This window comes from Talpa occidentalis, unplaced genomic scaffold (genome assembly GCF_014898055.3).
Source record: "Talpa occidentalis isolate TD23 unplaced genomic scaffold, MPIMG_talOcc4v2.1 talOcc4.3, whole genome shotgun sequence".
NCBI lineage: Eukaryota > Metazoa > Chordata > Mammalia > Eulipotyphla > Talpidae > Talpa > Talpa occidentalis.
Genome location: NW_023603184.1, coordinates 67,596,880 through 67,613,398, shown reverse-complemented (window position 1 = coordinate 67,613,398; position 16,519 = coordinate 67,596,880). Strand labels below are relative to the sequence as shown.

The window sequence follows — 16,519 nt, the reverse complement described above, 5'->3', positions numbered from 1 at the left end:
ATGTGCCTTTTTCATGAGTGCGAGGTGGTATTCCATTGTGATTTTGATTTGCATTTCCCTTATTAAAAGCAAGGATAAATATTTGTCCATGGGTCTGTTGGCCTTCTAGGTATCCTCTTTGGTGAATTGTCTGTTTAGATCTATGGCCAATATTTTATTGGGATGGTTTGTTTTTAATAATTGGATTTTTTAATATACCTTGGATATTGAGTCCTGTCAGTTGTGTAATGTGTAAATATTTTATCTCACTTGTTATATCTTTATAATCTACATATCTATATCTACATGTCTATATATCTATATGTAGTTGTATATATGTAGATATATACATGTATCTATATGTATGTCTATAAATCTCTATGTTTATAGATATGTATTTGCTCTGTAAAATCTCTTTAATTTTAGATAATCCCAATCGTTGATTTTTGCTTTTGTTTCTATTGTCATAGGGGTCAAGTCTCTAAAAACATCTTTATCATTGATGCCATGGAAAGCCATCAATGTTTTCATCCATAAGTCTTATTGTTGAAAGTCTTATGTCTGTCTTCAATCCAATCCATTTTGAATTAATTTTTTTGCATGTAATTATATAGTAGTCAAAATTGATTCTTTTCCATGTGACTATCAGGTTTTCCAGCACCATTTGTTAAAAATAACTCCTTTCTCCCATTGAATGGTGTGGCTCTTTATCATGAATTAAATATTGATACATGCACAAATTTCATTCTGATCTTTTGATTCTGTTCCATTGATCCATGTGTCTGTTTTTATAGCATACCCTATCACATTAGTTACTGTTGTTTTATATTATAAAGTCAGGCATGAAGATGCCTTTATAATCTCCCCTTTTTCCTCAGATTGTTTTTACTGAAATGACAAGTCATAAAAGACTTAAAGCCTTTTTATGACTTCATATAAATTTTAATATTTTTTTCAATTTCTTAAAATAACATTGCTGGTATTTCTATGGTAATTGTGTTAAATTTAGAATCAATGTTGGTAGAATAGTGATTGTGATTACAATTCTACTCTCCCTTCATGAGCATGGAATGTCTTTCCACAATCAAATGTCACTGTCTAAATCCTTTAGTAATGTCTCATAAATTTCATGCTATAAATCCTTTACCTCCTTAGAGAGGTCAATTCATAATTATTCTTTTTGAAGCATTTATGAATGGAATTATTTTTAATTACTCTTTTTTCCTCATTTGTTGTTTGTATATGAAAGTACAGAAAATTTTTGTATAGTTTGTAACCTGCCACTTTCAGTCTTGATTTATTGCTACTAATGATTTTTTGTGGTATCTTTGGGGTTTCTTATATGCTGTTTGCAAGTAATGACAGTTTTACTTATCTTTTCCAACATGGATCCTTTCATTTCCTGTCATTTGGTATTGCTCTAGCTAACACCTCTAATAGTAAATTAAATAGAAGTAGTGACATTAGGCATCCTTGTCTTATTCCTGATATTAAAGGGATAGCTTTCAGTTTTTCACCATTAAGTACTATTCAATATATTGTCTACTGATGTATAGTATATGGCCTTTATTATATTAAATTCTTCTGTATACATCATATTAAGGGTTTTTATCATAAATGAGTGCTGAATCTTATCAAGTGCCTTCTGTTTATGTACTAATATTATCAAGTAATTTATTACATTGATTCATTTATGTATATTAAAAAGTCTTTCTATCCCTGGTATAAATCCACTTAATCATGATGTATAATATTTGTAATATCGTTGAGTTCTATTTGCTAATATTTTAAAGATTTTTATGGTCTATAGTTTTCTTGTGCTGTCTTTATCTGGTTTCTTTTTTAAAGTAATGTTGACATCAAAAACTGTATTAGGGGCCAATCCAGTCCCTCCTTCTGGATTTTTAGAATGATTTGAGCAAGATGGCTTAAGTCCTGCAGTTTTACTGAATTTATTGGCATTTGTTTGTTCATAGTAAGTGCTATGATACTTTGTATTTCTATTAGTCTGTGGTAATTTCTCCCCTTTCATTTTTAATTATGATTATTATTTTTCTCCTTTTTTCTTTGTTATCTGGCTAGTTTTATCAACTTGTTTAATAGTATAAACTCTTTGTAATTCTTGGAATTAGCTCCTTCTTGGATGTATGATGTGTAAATATCTTCTCCAATTCAGTAGAATATTTTTTTCAATTTAGTGATTGCTTCTTTCATTTCACAATGTATAAGCTTTTTTATTTTGACATAGAGCCACTTGTTTATTTTTACTTATGTTTCCCTTGTTGGAGTTGACACCACAGATATTACTGACACCGATATAATTGTTTTGTTTACATTTTCCTCTATGTGTCTTATGAAATCAGATCTTATATCCAAGTCTTTAACTAATTTCCATTTAATTTTTGTGGGTGGTGTGAAATAGTCATCTAAGTTGCATTATTTTGCATAGACTGTCTAGTTTTCTCAACACCATTTGTTGAAGAGACTTTGTTTTTTCCCATTGTTTACTCTTGACTCCCTTGGCATAGATAACTGTCCATGTAAGTGGCATCATATTTCTGCAGCTTCATTTTATTGCATTGATCTGCGTGTCTACTTCATTTTAATAGCATATTATTTTGATGACAATAGTTTTTAGTATAGCTTGAATTCTGGGAGTGTAATAACCTCATTCATTTTGGCTTTGCTTTAGAAGAGGTCTTTTGTGGCTTCATATAAATTTTAGTAATGTTTGTTCAACTTCTTTAAAGATTGTTACTGAAGTTTTTATAGTGATTACATTGAATTTGTAAATTCCTTTGGGTAAGATGGCCATTTAACAATGTTAATTCTCTAATCTATTAGCAGGGACTATGTTTCCATTCTTCATGTTTTCTTATATTACTTTTAGCAATCAATATCTCATTTTCCTTGAGTAGGTCTTCATTTCACCTCCATAGGTATCTCAGTTCTTTTAGATGCAATTATAACTGGGATTGCTTCCTTGATATCTTTCTCTTTTAGTTCATTGTTTGCATATAGGAACTCAACTGATTTTTGTATATTGATTTTGTTGCCTGCCATGTTACTGTACTGACTTATGGTTTCTAATAATTTTTAGTGGACTCTTGAGATTTAAATCCCAAATTTATGTAAGTTATGGAAGCTTTTTTAAAGCAATAAAACCAGTTATCAATTATTTAGGAATAAATTACAATTGTTAATTTGTCGCAATTGACTTTTTATTGCGAAACACTAAGGAAAAGTCATGAAATACTTAGAAATTGATGAAATTTCAAAAATTAGAATGGTTTTATTAATGGAATTAAATTTATAAGACAATTAGAGATTTAATGTTATCATCATATGGTCACTTTCTGAACAGTAGGAATAGAGGAAATTTGACATGTTTGGCCTAGTTTTCAAGATTCTTACAGTTGGGGTAACCATTGTAATATATCTTAAGTCATAGGGTAGACTCTGTTTTCCCCAATTCATTGTCTTGTGGGTCATAGATACGGATTTGCATAAGATTATGAATGTGGAAACTGAGATAGATTCCATTTACTTTATTTGATTATAGGAAAGACTCTGTGTAGAGTAGTATGTTAATAGCCAGATATTTTCTTGTGATGAAGATTTTCAAGACCTTTAATGAATTTGAAACTATATTCAACATTTATTCCTTCACTGAGCCATTTTAAGAAATTAAAATTGCTTGAGGTGGGAAACTAATATAAATATGAGAATACTCAGATATTCCCATAACATCTATTTTTTACGGAAGTCAAGCACAAGAGGAGATTGGTGAATAAATGAGGGAGGCAATAATTTGAAATAAATGTGGTAGGAAGAATCATTTTACATACACACAAACTATTTATATATATATGTAATATATATAACACATATATATTACATATATAACAATATTTTGCCCATTGTACACAAAAATTCAATTTATCTATTCCATAATTATGAATTGGACACCTACTGTGTCCTAGGCAATAGAGTTAAAAAATAAAATTGAAAACTTAGTTTAATTATTACTTGCCTAGTAAAGGAAGTCAACCATGTAATAGAAAGCATTGAAAGCCATGATAAGGATGAATGGAGGCTGCTTTTTAGAGTCTTTGAGGCGAACTTTCCTAACTAGGAGAGTTTCTTCACCCACTGATATTTGTAAGTGGTTTCTGTTGCATGATTTTAAGTAAAAAAAAAAAAAAAAAGTAAGATTTAGCACAAATGCATACATACTTAAAATATGTATTTGATGGTGTTAGGTGCTATGGAAAAAAATTGGAAGTAGTAAAGAAGAGATGAGTGATACAGATAGAATTGGATAACTCTTCACAAGAGGTAATTAAGAAACAATTCACTGATAGATGACAGAGTAGAGTAAAGAAGGGATAAAAGAAGTAGCTAAACAACAATAATAAAAAAAAAAATACAAAGGTCCTGGAACAGGAACACACACATAAAGAGGAAACAGTAGAATGGAGGGAGATCTGATCAGAATGGAGGAGAACTAGATCCTCAGAAAGAACCAAACAGGCCATTTTAAAGACCTGAAAAGGATAACATCAAATTCTTTCTGTGCCACCAGTATAATCGCTCTTACCAGTCACCCAAAAAGAACCCACTGCTTTTAGTAAATCTATTTTTTTAATTTCTCCCCTGGAGCAAGAGAAGCAATCTATATGTATAGCTTCTATCTTTTACTTTTGAAAAATATTCTGTTTTTTAATGAACTAGAGTTTAAGAAATCATCAAATGGACATTTATGTTTGTGGAATTGTGGAAGGACGAGCAGTAAGAATGGAATATATTATTATATCATTTGCAATGGATTGTTTATGTTTCTGTGCTTTTAGTGTACATTTTCAATAAATTTATAATACATAATCAGAAGTATATCTTCAAATCAGTAGATTTGCTGAATGAAAATTTTCAGAAAATGTGTGAAATATTGTATTATCAAATTTACTGTATTAATTTTTTTATAAATTGGTGCAGGTGTTCATATAGTTCTTGTTCTTGAAGGATAAATTGCTAAACAACCATATCTTGTATAAGATATGAAAATTCTTTATTGAGCCAATTTAAAGTGTCTTAAGTTTGTGAATCATTCTTACTCAATATTCAAAACCTCCTCAGCCAACCCTCCATTGAAACACTCATCAAGTTTACAATGCATCAAGTTCACTTTTAAAAATACAATCATTTTCCATCTTTTTTTAATAATTCAGCAGTTTTCTGAACTAATTCAAAATCAATAATTGGTGTATTCCAATGATGAATTAGTAATAGCTAGCAACACAGATTTCACATGCCCTTTTAAGGTTGATATATATACACTTCTGTTTTTAGAATGAGGAGCCTGTATTCTCTAGAGATGGCAGCAAATTCTTTATGACCGTTCCTGTTAAGCAAGGAGGGCGTGGAGAATTTCACCACATAGCTATGTTCCTCATTCAGGTAAGTGATGGCTTTTCTCTGTGGTTTTGTTTCATTGCCATCGTATTTAGAAGTGCCAATACTGGGCCTCCCCGAAGGCGCAGCGGTTGAGTGCTGGGTTGCAAAGCTGCCCGCAGCCTCTGCAGCGCCAGTTCAATCCCCGGCTGCTCCCCGGCCACCAGAGGAGGGTCCCACATGGCGCGCAGACCTCTCCTGCTGCCCACTGCTCCCCTCAGCAGTAGTGTACTTCGGTCCTTCTGCCTGCTGTGCTCCCCGCTCTGGCTCTGGTGAATTCTCTCACCCTCCCGTGCTTCTGACTGCTTGTATAAATAAATAAATCTTTAAAAAAAAAAAGAAGTGCCAACTTGTGGAATTTAGAACCTATATTTAATGCCTATGAAGTCAATCCATATAACCAACTTAAAGTCATTTTAAGAAGAGTATCTCCATAAGCATAAATTTAAGCTATATAATCACATAAAATAATCTCAGAACCAAAAAATAATAATGACAATACAAAAAGATAAACACCAGTACACACTGGCATTAGAACTGAATTGTCAAGAAGTTAAGAGAGAGGATAAAGGTAGACAGAATATAATCAAAAATTATAATAAATAAAATTATAATAAAAATATAATAAAAATATATAAAGAATAAAATAAAAATTTAAAAGTGATTTTTATGTGTTCTCAAAGACAGTTTGTGTTATATTTTTATGGTTTTTCTCATAAAAAGTTTAAAAGGTTATTTTTCCTCTAAACTTCAAATGAAAGCTAACCATTTAGAGTTTTATTTAATTATTTAAAAAGTCTGTGAAAGTCTCAGTAAGTGGCTTAAATATGACAAGGTTAATAAGTCAATTTGAATATAATTGCTAGTAACAAATATTCATGAGAAAATAAAGCATCTTTCAAAAGCAAATAAATAAACATCTAGTCTCACAGGTAAAAAAAAAAAATCAGTTCATAAAGATAAAGCACTGTGAATAATTGCCTTCTGTGAGAGAGTTTTATAAACTAACCAAAAATCAATCTCATTCTTATAAGAAAAAAGTAATTATAGATGTGGTAAAATCTGATTCTGAGCAATTTGGCTGCTTTTTTGTGTTCTTAGAACCTTCAAGTGTTCTGCATATTTTCAAACTTTTGTTATTATCTGTACAATGTTGATATATAGGCAGCTCAATGCCTTGAATTCTCAAAGTCTTACCCAATAGCTTAAAATTTAACACTTGCCCAAGGTTGGTAATATTGATATAATTTTCATGATTTTAATTTTAATCAAAGCTGAAATAGTTTGGAACATACATAATTTCCACGGTGGAAGGTGGATTTTTATTTTCATAGTATATCGTTAAGTTGAATAAATAGATTATAGATTAATGTATAATATTATCTCATTTATGTTCTAAATGTACGTATTTACAGATGAATAAATTTTTGGTAATTCTATATGTAAAGGGCAGGTGAGATTAAAGGAGTATTATTTTTTTAATGTGAACTAGCAGAAGCTTCACTAACAATTTACTTTACCTGTTTAAATTTCACTGTGAACTTCACTATCATAAATATTATGGTTATATATAATTTGACCAAAATATAAATCATACTTCCAAATCTTAAAGCTGAGAATGACATCTTATTGAATTTTAAATTCCAGTATCTTATATTCATGAAACGGTATTCCAGGTGGTCAAACTTGCTTACAAATTACGAATATCTTTAACATATAGTTAAAGGTAGGGGGAATTGTCTAACATGTCTTTCTATATGCAATTCCCAGAAGACAATCTATTTGACAAATTAAGAAGTGAAATAGTGTCTTTAAGAAACGTGATATGTTATTGTTTGGAAATTAATGGAGTGATGATACTAGCTTGTAGGAACTGAGATTATTTATGCACCTAACAAAAGTTTCTTGGTAAATCTTGGCAAGAAATAGCTGCTGCTCCCAATCACAGCCATCTGACAGGCAGTCTAATTCATTGTGTCTGAAATGTTCAAAAGAACATCTTCAGCAGATGTGTTTACTTTGTTCCTTTTCTATATGGAGATTATAACAAAGCTTTCATTGAAGTAAAAAGCATTTTGATCTATTCTGGTTGCACTTCAGAGAAATAAACCTCATTTGTGGTTTTCCTCACTGAGAAATAAACATGACTGCATGATTATTTATGAATATTTTGGCAATGTGGCTAAAATTAATCTACTTTGTTAGTGAGCCAGAGGCCAATCCTTAAATAAATATAATCTATACCTGTGTTTATTCACACAAACAATATTTTAATAGTTTATATTCCTTTGTGTGTCGTTTTTTTTATGTAGCTAACAAAGCAGTTCTCCTATGAACCATTTATGATTACCATAATATATACTCTATAAATGTGTAAAATTCTAAAATTAATAAAGTTGTATATGAAATCAAACACTATTTCATCATCCTGTATTCTCACATTGTAAATAATTGATATATAAATTCCCAATTCCATTCTATAATAAAAATGTATCCTTTACTCTTAAAGATGGCAAGTAAAGTACGTACATAGGTTTGTAACATTTAAGAATAATTTAAGACCATTTCCTCACATCATTTAGTTGCATTCTTAATGGTTAACATTTAATTTTATTTTTAAATGTGATTTTAATAGCTGTTAAACATTCTATCAAGTAGGTAAATATACTGTATTTAAATAACATATTAATCACCATTAGTTATTTTTACTTTTCAATACTAGAAATTATTCAAAGATAAACATTCTTATACATATTTTATTTATGATTATTCCCACAAAATATATTTCTAAATATTAACAGATATGTATGCAAAGTGTACATATGTACATATATGTACATATGTGTACATATATATCTGTTTTGATAGGGAATGCCAAATTGACTCTCCAAAAATAGTGTAATTTTGTATGGTCTAAATAGAAATGCATACCAACATTGATAACTTCTAAATCTCTCTTCTTTTACTTGTCTTGCTAGACGCTAAGACTTAAAACTGATGTGCTCAGAAAATGACAAATGACGAAGAAAGAGGGTATAACTGATGGTCAGGAAGACACCTTTACATTAATGGATGCTTAGCTATTTTTAAGAGCTCCTCATTGAATACATATTTATCTGTTTGAAGTAACTTACTAAATGAAATTAGTAAATTTTGTAAATATTTTGCTCTTTTACACAACCAGTGGGTAGATTAAAAACCAATTATTAGAGACCAGGCTCAAAATTGAAGTTGAAAACTCAAAAGTTTTCATATTTCTGTCATTATAAAGTAGTGATTGTCTACAAATATTTTAGTATTTTTCCTTTCTTCTAAGAGTAATCTTTATTAAAGTAATTCCAAAAATTAAAGTAGAAGGAATGCATGAAGTTTCTCCCACTATTCTTTGAAACATAATTGTAATTTTATGTAAACTATAGTATTCGTTGTGCTATGGGAACCTTGGTGGTGAGTGTGGTGTAGTAACATACATCTGAAGAGGTGTGAATCATATACATTGTTGTAAACAAATGCTACTTCAACAGAAAGATAATACAAAAAACAATTTTAAGACATGATTTTTGCAGAATGGAAATACAGTTCTTTTAAAGATTAAATATTTAGTTGATTTGGATGTACATAATTAGCCATTATTGCTCAGTGTTTAATTTAGTGTCACTTTGTTTTCTCTATAGGTGTCATTCTATTAAATTTTTTTATTTTATGCACTATTTCCTTAACAGAAATGGTATTCCTGCATCAAAGTAAAAATTTCTAAGCCTATGTATTTTTTGGATTAGTTTAAATATGAGTATGTGAAAGTATGAGTACTAAAGGCTTTGGGTTTTCTGAAAATCTATATAGCTAAGTAACTTTTTTTTTAGTAGAACATGCAGTATCCAGTGTTAATCCTGGGTTTTGTAGTTCCTGAATCAAACAATGATGCAACATTTCTTTTACATCAGATCATTAAACTTTTTTTTTTTTTTTAAGATTTATTCGTGCATACAAGAACCAGGGTACAGACTAGATGTGCAGGAGGTTGGGAGGATTCACCAGAGACAGAGCAGGGAACAGAACAGGCAGATTGATTGAAATACACTGCTGAGGGGAGCAGCAGCGGACGAGACAGGAGAGGTCTGCGGCACCGTGTGGGTATTTCTCCAGCTGGCCGGGCTCAAACCCACGCTGCGGAGGCTGCAGACACCTTCATAGCACTGTGCTCAACTGCCTGCGCCACCAGGGGACCCCCTCATTAAACTTTTGATAACTTCCTATAACTCTTTCCTCACCCCCATCCTCCATAAATCTATACTTTGTATAGATTTGTAGCTTCTGAATGTCCATATCTGGATCTATAACATTTTACATCCTGCAGTGGAGGATGCAGTTAAGAAAAAGTTTTTGTCAAAGACATGGCAATATTTTTTTTTACTCTCAAGTATGGGGTAAGCCAAGTTTCAGTCATGTTAAGTGGTTCCAATTCATAAGCATAAGCAATCGCCCTGTCATCTTCTAAAATTGTGTTAAATGAATAATTATATATAGTGGATAATCCATTCACCTTCTCAATTCAGCAATACAAGGTTTTGCTCATGAGAGCTGATTATTTCACTTGGAACAATTCTAAATGCCATTACCTATTACAAATACTGTAGAAAATAGCATGCCCTCAAACCACAAGCTATCACCTAATCAATCCAATATTTTTTTTCATTGAACTTCACTACTGTATCTGATTAGAACATTGTTGGAAAACAATTAACTCACCTCATCTATGAATAGACAGTAAATTAAAGCATGCTATTTTTAAGCACTGTATTTCCTTTATTTAGAAGTGATAAAAGTTAAATTGATTTTAATATAAGAAATTTGAATGAAAAGTATATAATCAGAACAAAAGTATGTGCATCTTTAAACTTTTGTTAATATAAATGACTATTTTGTAGATATGCATATAAAATTAATCTTTAACTTTCTTGAACAAGATAAAAATCTTAATTAAAAGGAGGCGTGTGATATCTAATACCCCAAATAAAATAGTCTACTTCCATCTTAGAACTTAAGCCCTTCTTTGAGAATACATTAAGTTACTATTTTTATTGCTGTTTATTCTAAAATTTATAAAAATGTGAATTCAATTTAGTGTCTATTACATGTTGTCCTTTTCAAAAGTCAGCTATGGCTTCATACTCATTAATGTTTCTACTCTAAAAAGCAAATAGACACCCTAGTTACACAGACAGATTAATTACTGTGTAGTAACAATAATTATTCTTCCTTCTTTATTAAAATACCTTGCTTGTGACTATGTTTGTTTAAGGTAAATGAAAAACTAATTGAGATGCAGACACCCCCTTTTGGAGACTGGTTAAGTCCCTTGGTGTTTATCTTAAATTTGCAGTATGCTCATCTATCACATTATGATTGACATTGGAATTATTCCATAAAGCCCACTGCTATTTAATCCAATATGTTATTATTCAGAATAACATAGAAGACATGTTTATACTATTAAATGTAGAATGGGGCTCAATTTATTTCCCAGCCCAGATTTGTGCTACTAGATATAAAATAAACAGGTCAATTACAGATATTTGAAGAAAAATCCTAAGCTTTATGAGATAGTATGATGGCTTCCAACAAGAGATCTTTTAGTTCTACACTAAGAAGCATATTTTCATCTTAGATGTATCATTTGAGTGAATCATGTTCAGTGAATCATGCAGTGTTCCACATTTTTCAAAGCATTTCATTTTTTGTTCATGATCTTTTTTTTTTTTAAGATTTATTTATTTTTATTTATTTGTACAAGCACTGGGTACAGTCAGAAGCACGGGAGGGTGAGAGAATTCACCAGAGCCAGAGCGGGGAGCACAGCAGGCAGAAGGTCAGAAGTACACTGCTGAGGGGAGCAGCCAGCGGCAGGAGAGGTCTGCGCGCCATGTGGGACCCTCCTCTGGTGGCCTGGGAGCAGCCGGGGATTGAACCGGCGCTGCAGAGGCTGCGGGCAGCTTTGCAACCCAGCGCTCAACTGCGGTGCCACCAGGGAGGCCCTTGTTCATGATCATTTTTAATGTAACCACTCTTTTTAAAGATTTATTTATTTTATTTATGTATACAAGAACTGGGGAACAGGCCAGATGTGCAGGAGGGTGAGAGGATTTACCAGAGACAGAGTGGGGAACAGAACAGGCAGACTGACTGAAATAGCCTGCTGAGGGGAGCAGCGGGCGAGACAGGAGAGGTCTGCCGAGCCATGTGGGTATCTCCCCGGCCGGCTGGGATCAAACCTGAGCTGCAGAGGCTGCAGACAGCTTCACAGTACTGCACTCAACTGCCTATGCCACCAGGGAGGAACTAATGTAACTACTCTTGGCATCCTTAAAACACACACAACAAAATTGTCTGAAAAAAAGAAAATCAACCTAAATTTTGTGAACCAAAAATATCTCCAGATATTTACAAATATCAAAGTTTTTTTTAACTTTTTAGTGTTTTGAAATGTTGACATTTTTATGTTTTTATATTTTATTCATATTGAAAATTATTCATCTGGAAAAATGGAAAATATAAAATATTTCCTGGAAAAATATAAAATATTTATAAAGAATAAAATATAGCTGTCAATAGATAACCAGTGTTACTATACTCTTAGGAAAACAAAAAGTAAGAATAAAAAATTTTCCACACATAAAGAAATATCTTCTAAGAAAACACAGTGAAGCCGAGGGATAGTATAAACACACACACAAAAAAAAAATGTACTCTAAGATGAATAAAATATCATTAAGTGTCATATGTAGACATAAAAACACCAAATTAGAAATCAAAAAAAAAAAAAAGGCCTCATAAAGTAGTTTCAAACTCATGTGCTCACACATATACAACAAATCTACACTATATATGAAAGAACTAAAAGCTGGATAAATAGAACTTTCACAACAAAGTATAAAAGGACAGCTCTGAGACTGACAGGAAAGACAGAGATAAGCTCTTGCCATAAAGAAATTCCACCTCAAACATAACAGTTTGCAATCAGGATGGAATTTATTCCAATAGAGAAAGAAGAGGCTGTTCCCAACATCAGGCTATGACTCAGTACAGATGAGTTCCTAGACCCTGACTTTGAATGCCAGCAGGAAATACACCCAAAAGAATCAAAGAACTGTAGTGAGGAATAACCTGCTCTTAAAAGTTTCCATGCACAAAGTCATTTACCCTGAGACTCAGGCAGTAACACCAGTCCAAAAAGCTCTCAAACCACAAGTAAATGAGTCCCATTCACAATCTTGTAACATCTGGATGAGAGACAGAAAGCTTTAGGGATGATCCCTGGGTCAGAAATACTGGTTGGTGCCATCTTACATAATATATAATATAGCTGTCAATAGATACACAGAGTTACTATACTCTTAGGAAAACAAAAAGTAAGAATAAAAAATTTTCCATACATAAAGAAATATCTTCTAAGAAAACACAGTGAAGCCTCCCCAAACCTACTTTATAAAACCTGTGGATAAGTCCCAACCCTACAACATAGCAGTATGTTCCAGGTCCACACCTGAGAAATATATAAAACTCAATGCAAGGCCACCAACAGCTTCCAGTGGCACATTCTCAACAGTCACATACCTGGCCTCCAGATGACTTGTGAGCCACTTCTCAAGCTTTACAAGACCAGAAAGGGCCAACAGCTCCATCCACCCACTGAGCAAGGCACCAGATTAAGACTGGACTATTCGGGCCTCCCTGGTGGCTCAGGAGGTTGAGACAGCACTGTGAAGCTGTCCACAGCCTCTGCAACGTGGGTTTGATCCCGGCCGGCCGGTAAGAATCCCACATCGTGAACTAGACCTCTCCTGTCTTGCCCGCTGCTCCCCTTAGCTGTGTATTTCATCAGTCTGCCTGTTGTGTTCCCTGCTCTGTCTCTGGTGAATCCTCTCACCCTCCCGCGCATCTGGCCTGTACCCCAGTTCTTGTATAAAATTAAAACTAAATCTTAAAAAAAAAAAAGTCTTTAAAAAAAAAGAGTGGACTATTCACTCAGTACTGCCTACTCAGCACATCATAGTTACAAGCCCAGCCATCGAGATGTAGCTGATGAGCTGGTCAAAAGCCACCTTGACAGAGCAGGCAGGTAGATACAGAATGCATTATGAGTGCATGACCTGGGTAGACAGAGGGGACTGCACTCCTGAACTCAGTGGAATTATGATTTGCACAACACTAATCCTTCATGACCAAGAGGCAACAAAGTTACCTGAATCATAGAGGCAAACACAGAAAATTAGGCAGAATGGAAAATCAGAAGAACAGATCCCAAATAACAGAACAAGGCAAAACCCCAGAAAGCATTTAAAAAATATGGACGTGGGCCTCCCCGGTGGCGCAGCGGTTGAGCGCTGGGTTGCGAAGCTGCCCGCAGCCTCTGCAGCGCCAGTTCAATCCCCGGCTGCTCCCCGGCCACCAGAGGAGGGTCCCACATGGCGCACAGACCTCTCCTGCCGCCCGCTGCTCCCCTCAGCAGTGTACTTCGGTCCTTCTGCCTGCTCTGCTCCCCACTCTGGCTCTGGTGAATTCTCTCACCCTCCCGTGCTTCTGACTGTACCCAGTGCTTGTATAAATAAATAAATAAATCTTTAAAAAAATAAATAAATAAAAAATATGGACGTAAGTGATATACCTGATAAAGGTTTGAAAATAATGATTATAAAGATCCTGAACTTGGGGGAAAGATAGATGAACTAGAAATTTTTTTTAAAGATTCAAGTAGGAGTTATAGAGATGATGAATATAGCAATAGAACTGGGGAATATAACAGAGGGATCCAAGACTGAAATACAAGAACGGATAAGTGAGCTGGAAGAAAAAAACAAAACTCACTTAAAGCAGCAAAATAAAAAAACAATTTAAGAGTGAGAATCCTTGGGACAATACCAGTAGAACATCTTGGGACAACATCAAGAGAAATAATATTCACTTCAAACAGGTCCCAGAAGGAGAACAGAGACAGAAAGGACCTGAAAAATATTTGAGAAAATGATGTCTGAAAATTTCCCAAATCAGGAAATAGATACACAAGTACAGTGAGGCAGACATTTTCAAGTAAGAGAAAACCAAAGTGCTGTTTCCCAGAACACAGTATAATTAAAATGGAGAAAGATTTAGGAGAAAGCAGGAATTTTGAGAACAGCAAGATGTTTGTCATGTCCAAGTTTATGTAGTATCATGTTTGCATATAGCCAAATAAGAGATTATATACAGTTGACCTTTGAACAACATGTGTTTGAACCGCACCATCAACGTCTATGCAGACTTTCTTATAAACAGATGATGTACACTGATAATATAGTATGGTGCTGTAAATGTATTTTATCTTTCATAAAATCTTTTATTTCTTATTTATTTATTTTTTTTACATCATTGTTCATTTTTAAACTATATTTGCTTCCCCCCACTCCCTCAGGTGTAGTCCCCATAGAATTTCCTTCACCAGTGCACCCGTGCACCACCACCACAGTCCCCTGTGCGCCTCCCTCCCTCCCCCTGATCCCTCTCCCTCCTCCTCCCCTGCAGGATGGCTCTGGTTTATAATTGTCTGTTTTTGCGTTGTTGTGTTTTGTATTGTTATTTTTTTTACACTGATGACTTATTTGGTTCCCCTATATTCCTGCTATAATTGAAACCATCCAATATTTTTCTTTCTCCTTCTGGGTTATTTCACTAAGCATATTCCTTCTAGTTCAATCCATGTTGCTGCGAATGGCATGAGTTTATCTTTTTTGATTGCTGAGTAATATCCCATTGTGCACATGTCCCACATCTTCTTGATCCAGTCATCTATTTTGGGTATCTGGCTTGCTTCCAGGTTTTGTCTATTGTAAATAGTGCTGCAATAAACATAGGGGTACAGGTGTTTTTTTGAATCAATGTTTCTGTGTCCTTTGGCTAGATCCCTAGTAGTGGAATTGCCGGTCACATGGTAGTTCCATTTTTAGTAGACCCAGGAACCTCCAGACAGCTTTCCATACTGGCTGGACCAGTTTGCACTCCCACCAGCAATGTAGGAGAGTTCCTTTTTCCCCACACCCTTGCCAACATTTGTTTTTGCTTGTTTTTTTTAATATGTGCCATTCTTACTGGTGTAAGGTGGTATCTCAGTGTGGTTTTGATTTGCATTTCCCTGATGATAAGGGATGTTGAACACTTTTTCATATGCCTGTTGGCCATTTGCATTTCCTCTTTGGAGAAATGTCTTTTAAGTTCTTCTGCTCATTTCTTGACTGGATTGTTTATTTTGTTTTTGTTGAATCCTGTGAGTTGTTTGTATATCTTTGTGATCAGTCCCTTATCCGTTGAATGGAGTGCAAAGATTTTTTCCCAATCAGTGGGGTGTCTCTCTGTTTTGGTTAATGTCTCTTTTGCTGTACAGAAGCTTTTCAGTTTGATGTAATCCCAGGTGTTTATCTTTTCCTTGACTTCCTTTGCTTTGGGTGATGAGTCTTTAAAGATGTTATTGCGATGTATGTCTTGTAGTGTTTTACCTATATTTTCTTCTATATATTTTATGATTTCAGGTCTTATGTCCAGTTCTTTTATCCATTTTGAGTTGATTTTTGTGCATGGTGAGAGGTAGTGGTTTAGTTTCATTTTTTGCATGTGGTGGTCCAGTTTTCCCAGCACCATTTATTGAACAAACTGTCTGGGTTCCATTGCATGTTCTTAGCATTGTCTTTTCTTGAGCCTAATTTATTGTAAGGATACAATGAATTAACATACAGAATATATGTTCATTGATAGTTTATGTTGTCAGTAAGACTACCAGTCTACAGAATGTGAGTAGTAGTAGGTACATCAAAAGTTATATACATATTTTCTATTATATAAAAAACATGCTGAAATTATGAGTTGATTTTGCAACTCAAATAGCTAGAAAATAATAGATAAAACCCAACAAAAATTAAAAAGTTGGAAATATCTAAATTTGAAGCAGAAGTGAAATAGGGTATGAACAGAAAAATATAGAACTAATAAATGAAAGAAATAATGCTTATTCTTTCAAAGCACACCCCCCCACACACACACATATTACATCCATGTACACCCA

At 33.5% G+C, this 16,519-nt stretch overlaps 1 protein-coding gene across 4 annotated transcripts in view; it reads left to right on the top strand.

Moving 5' to 3' along the window:
• Nucleotides 1-16,519, top strand: part of DPP10 (dipeptidyl peptidase like 10) — a 611,591-nt gene that overhangs the window by 539,802 nt on the left and 55,270 nt on the right. For all 4 annotated transcript variants that reach the window (XM_054699639.1, XM_037523252.2, XM_054699638.1 and 1 more), the window contains exon 13: nucleotides 5,329-5,436. In XM_054699639.1, coding sequence (XP_054555614.1) covers nucleotides 5,329-5,436 — 108 coding nt within the window. The remainder of the gene's footprint in view (nucleotides 1-5,328; nucleotides 5,437-16,519) is intronic.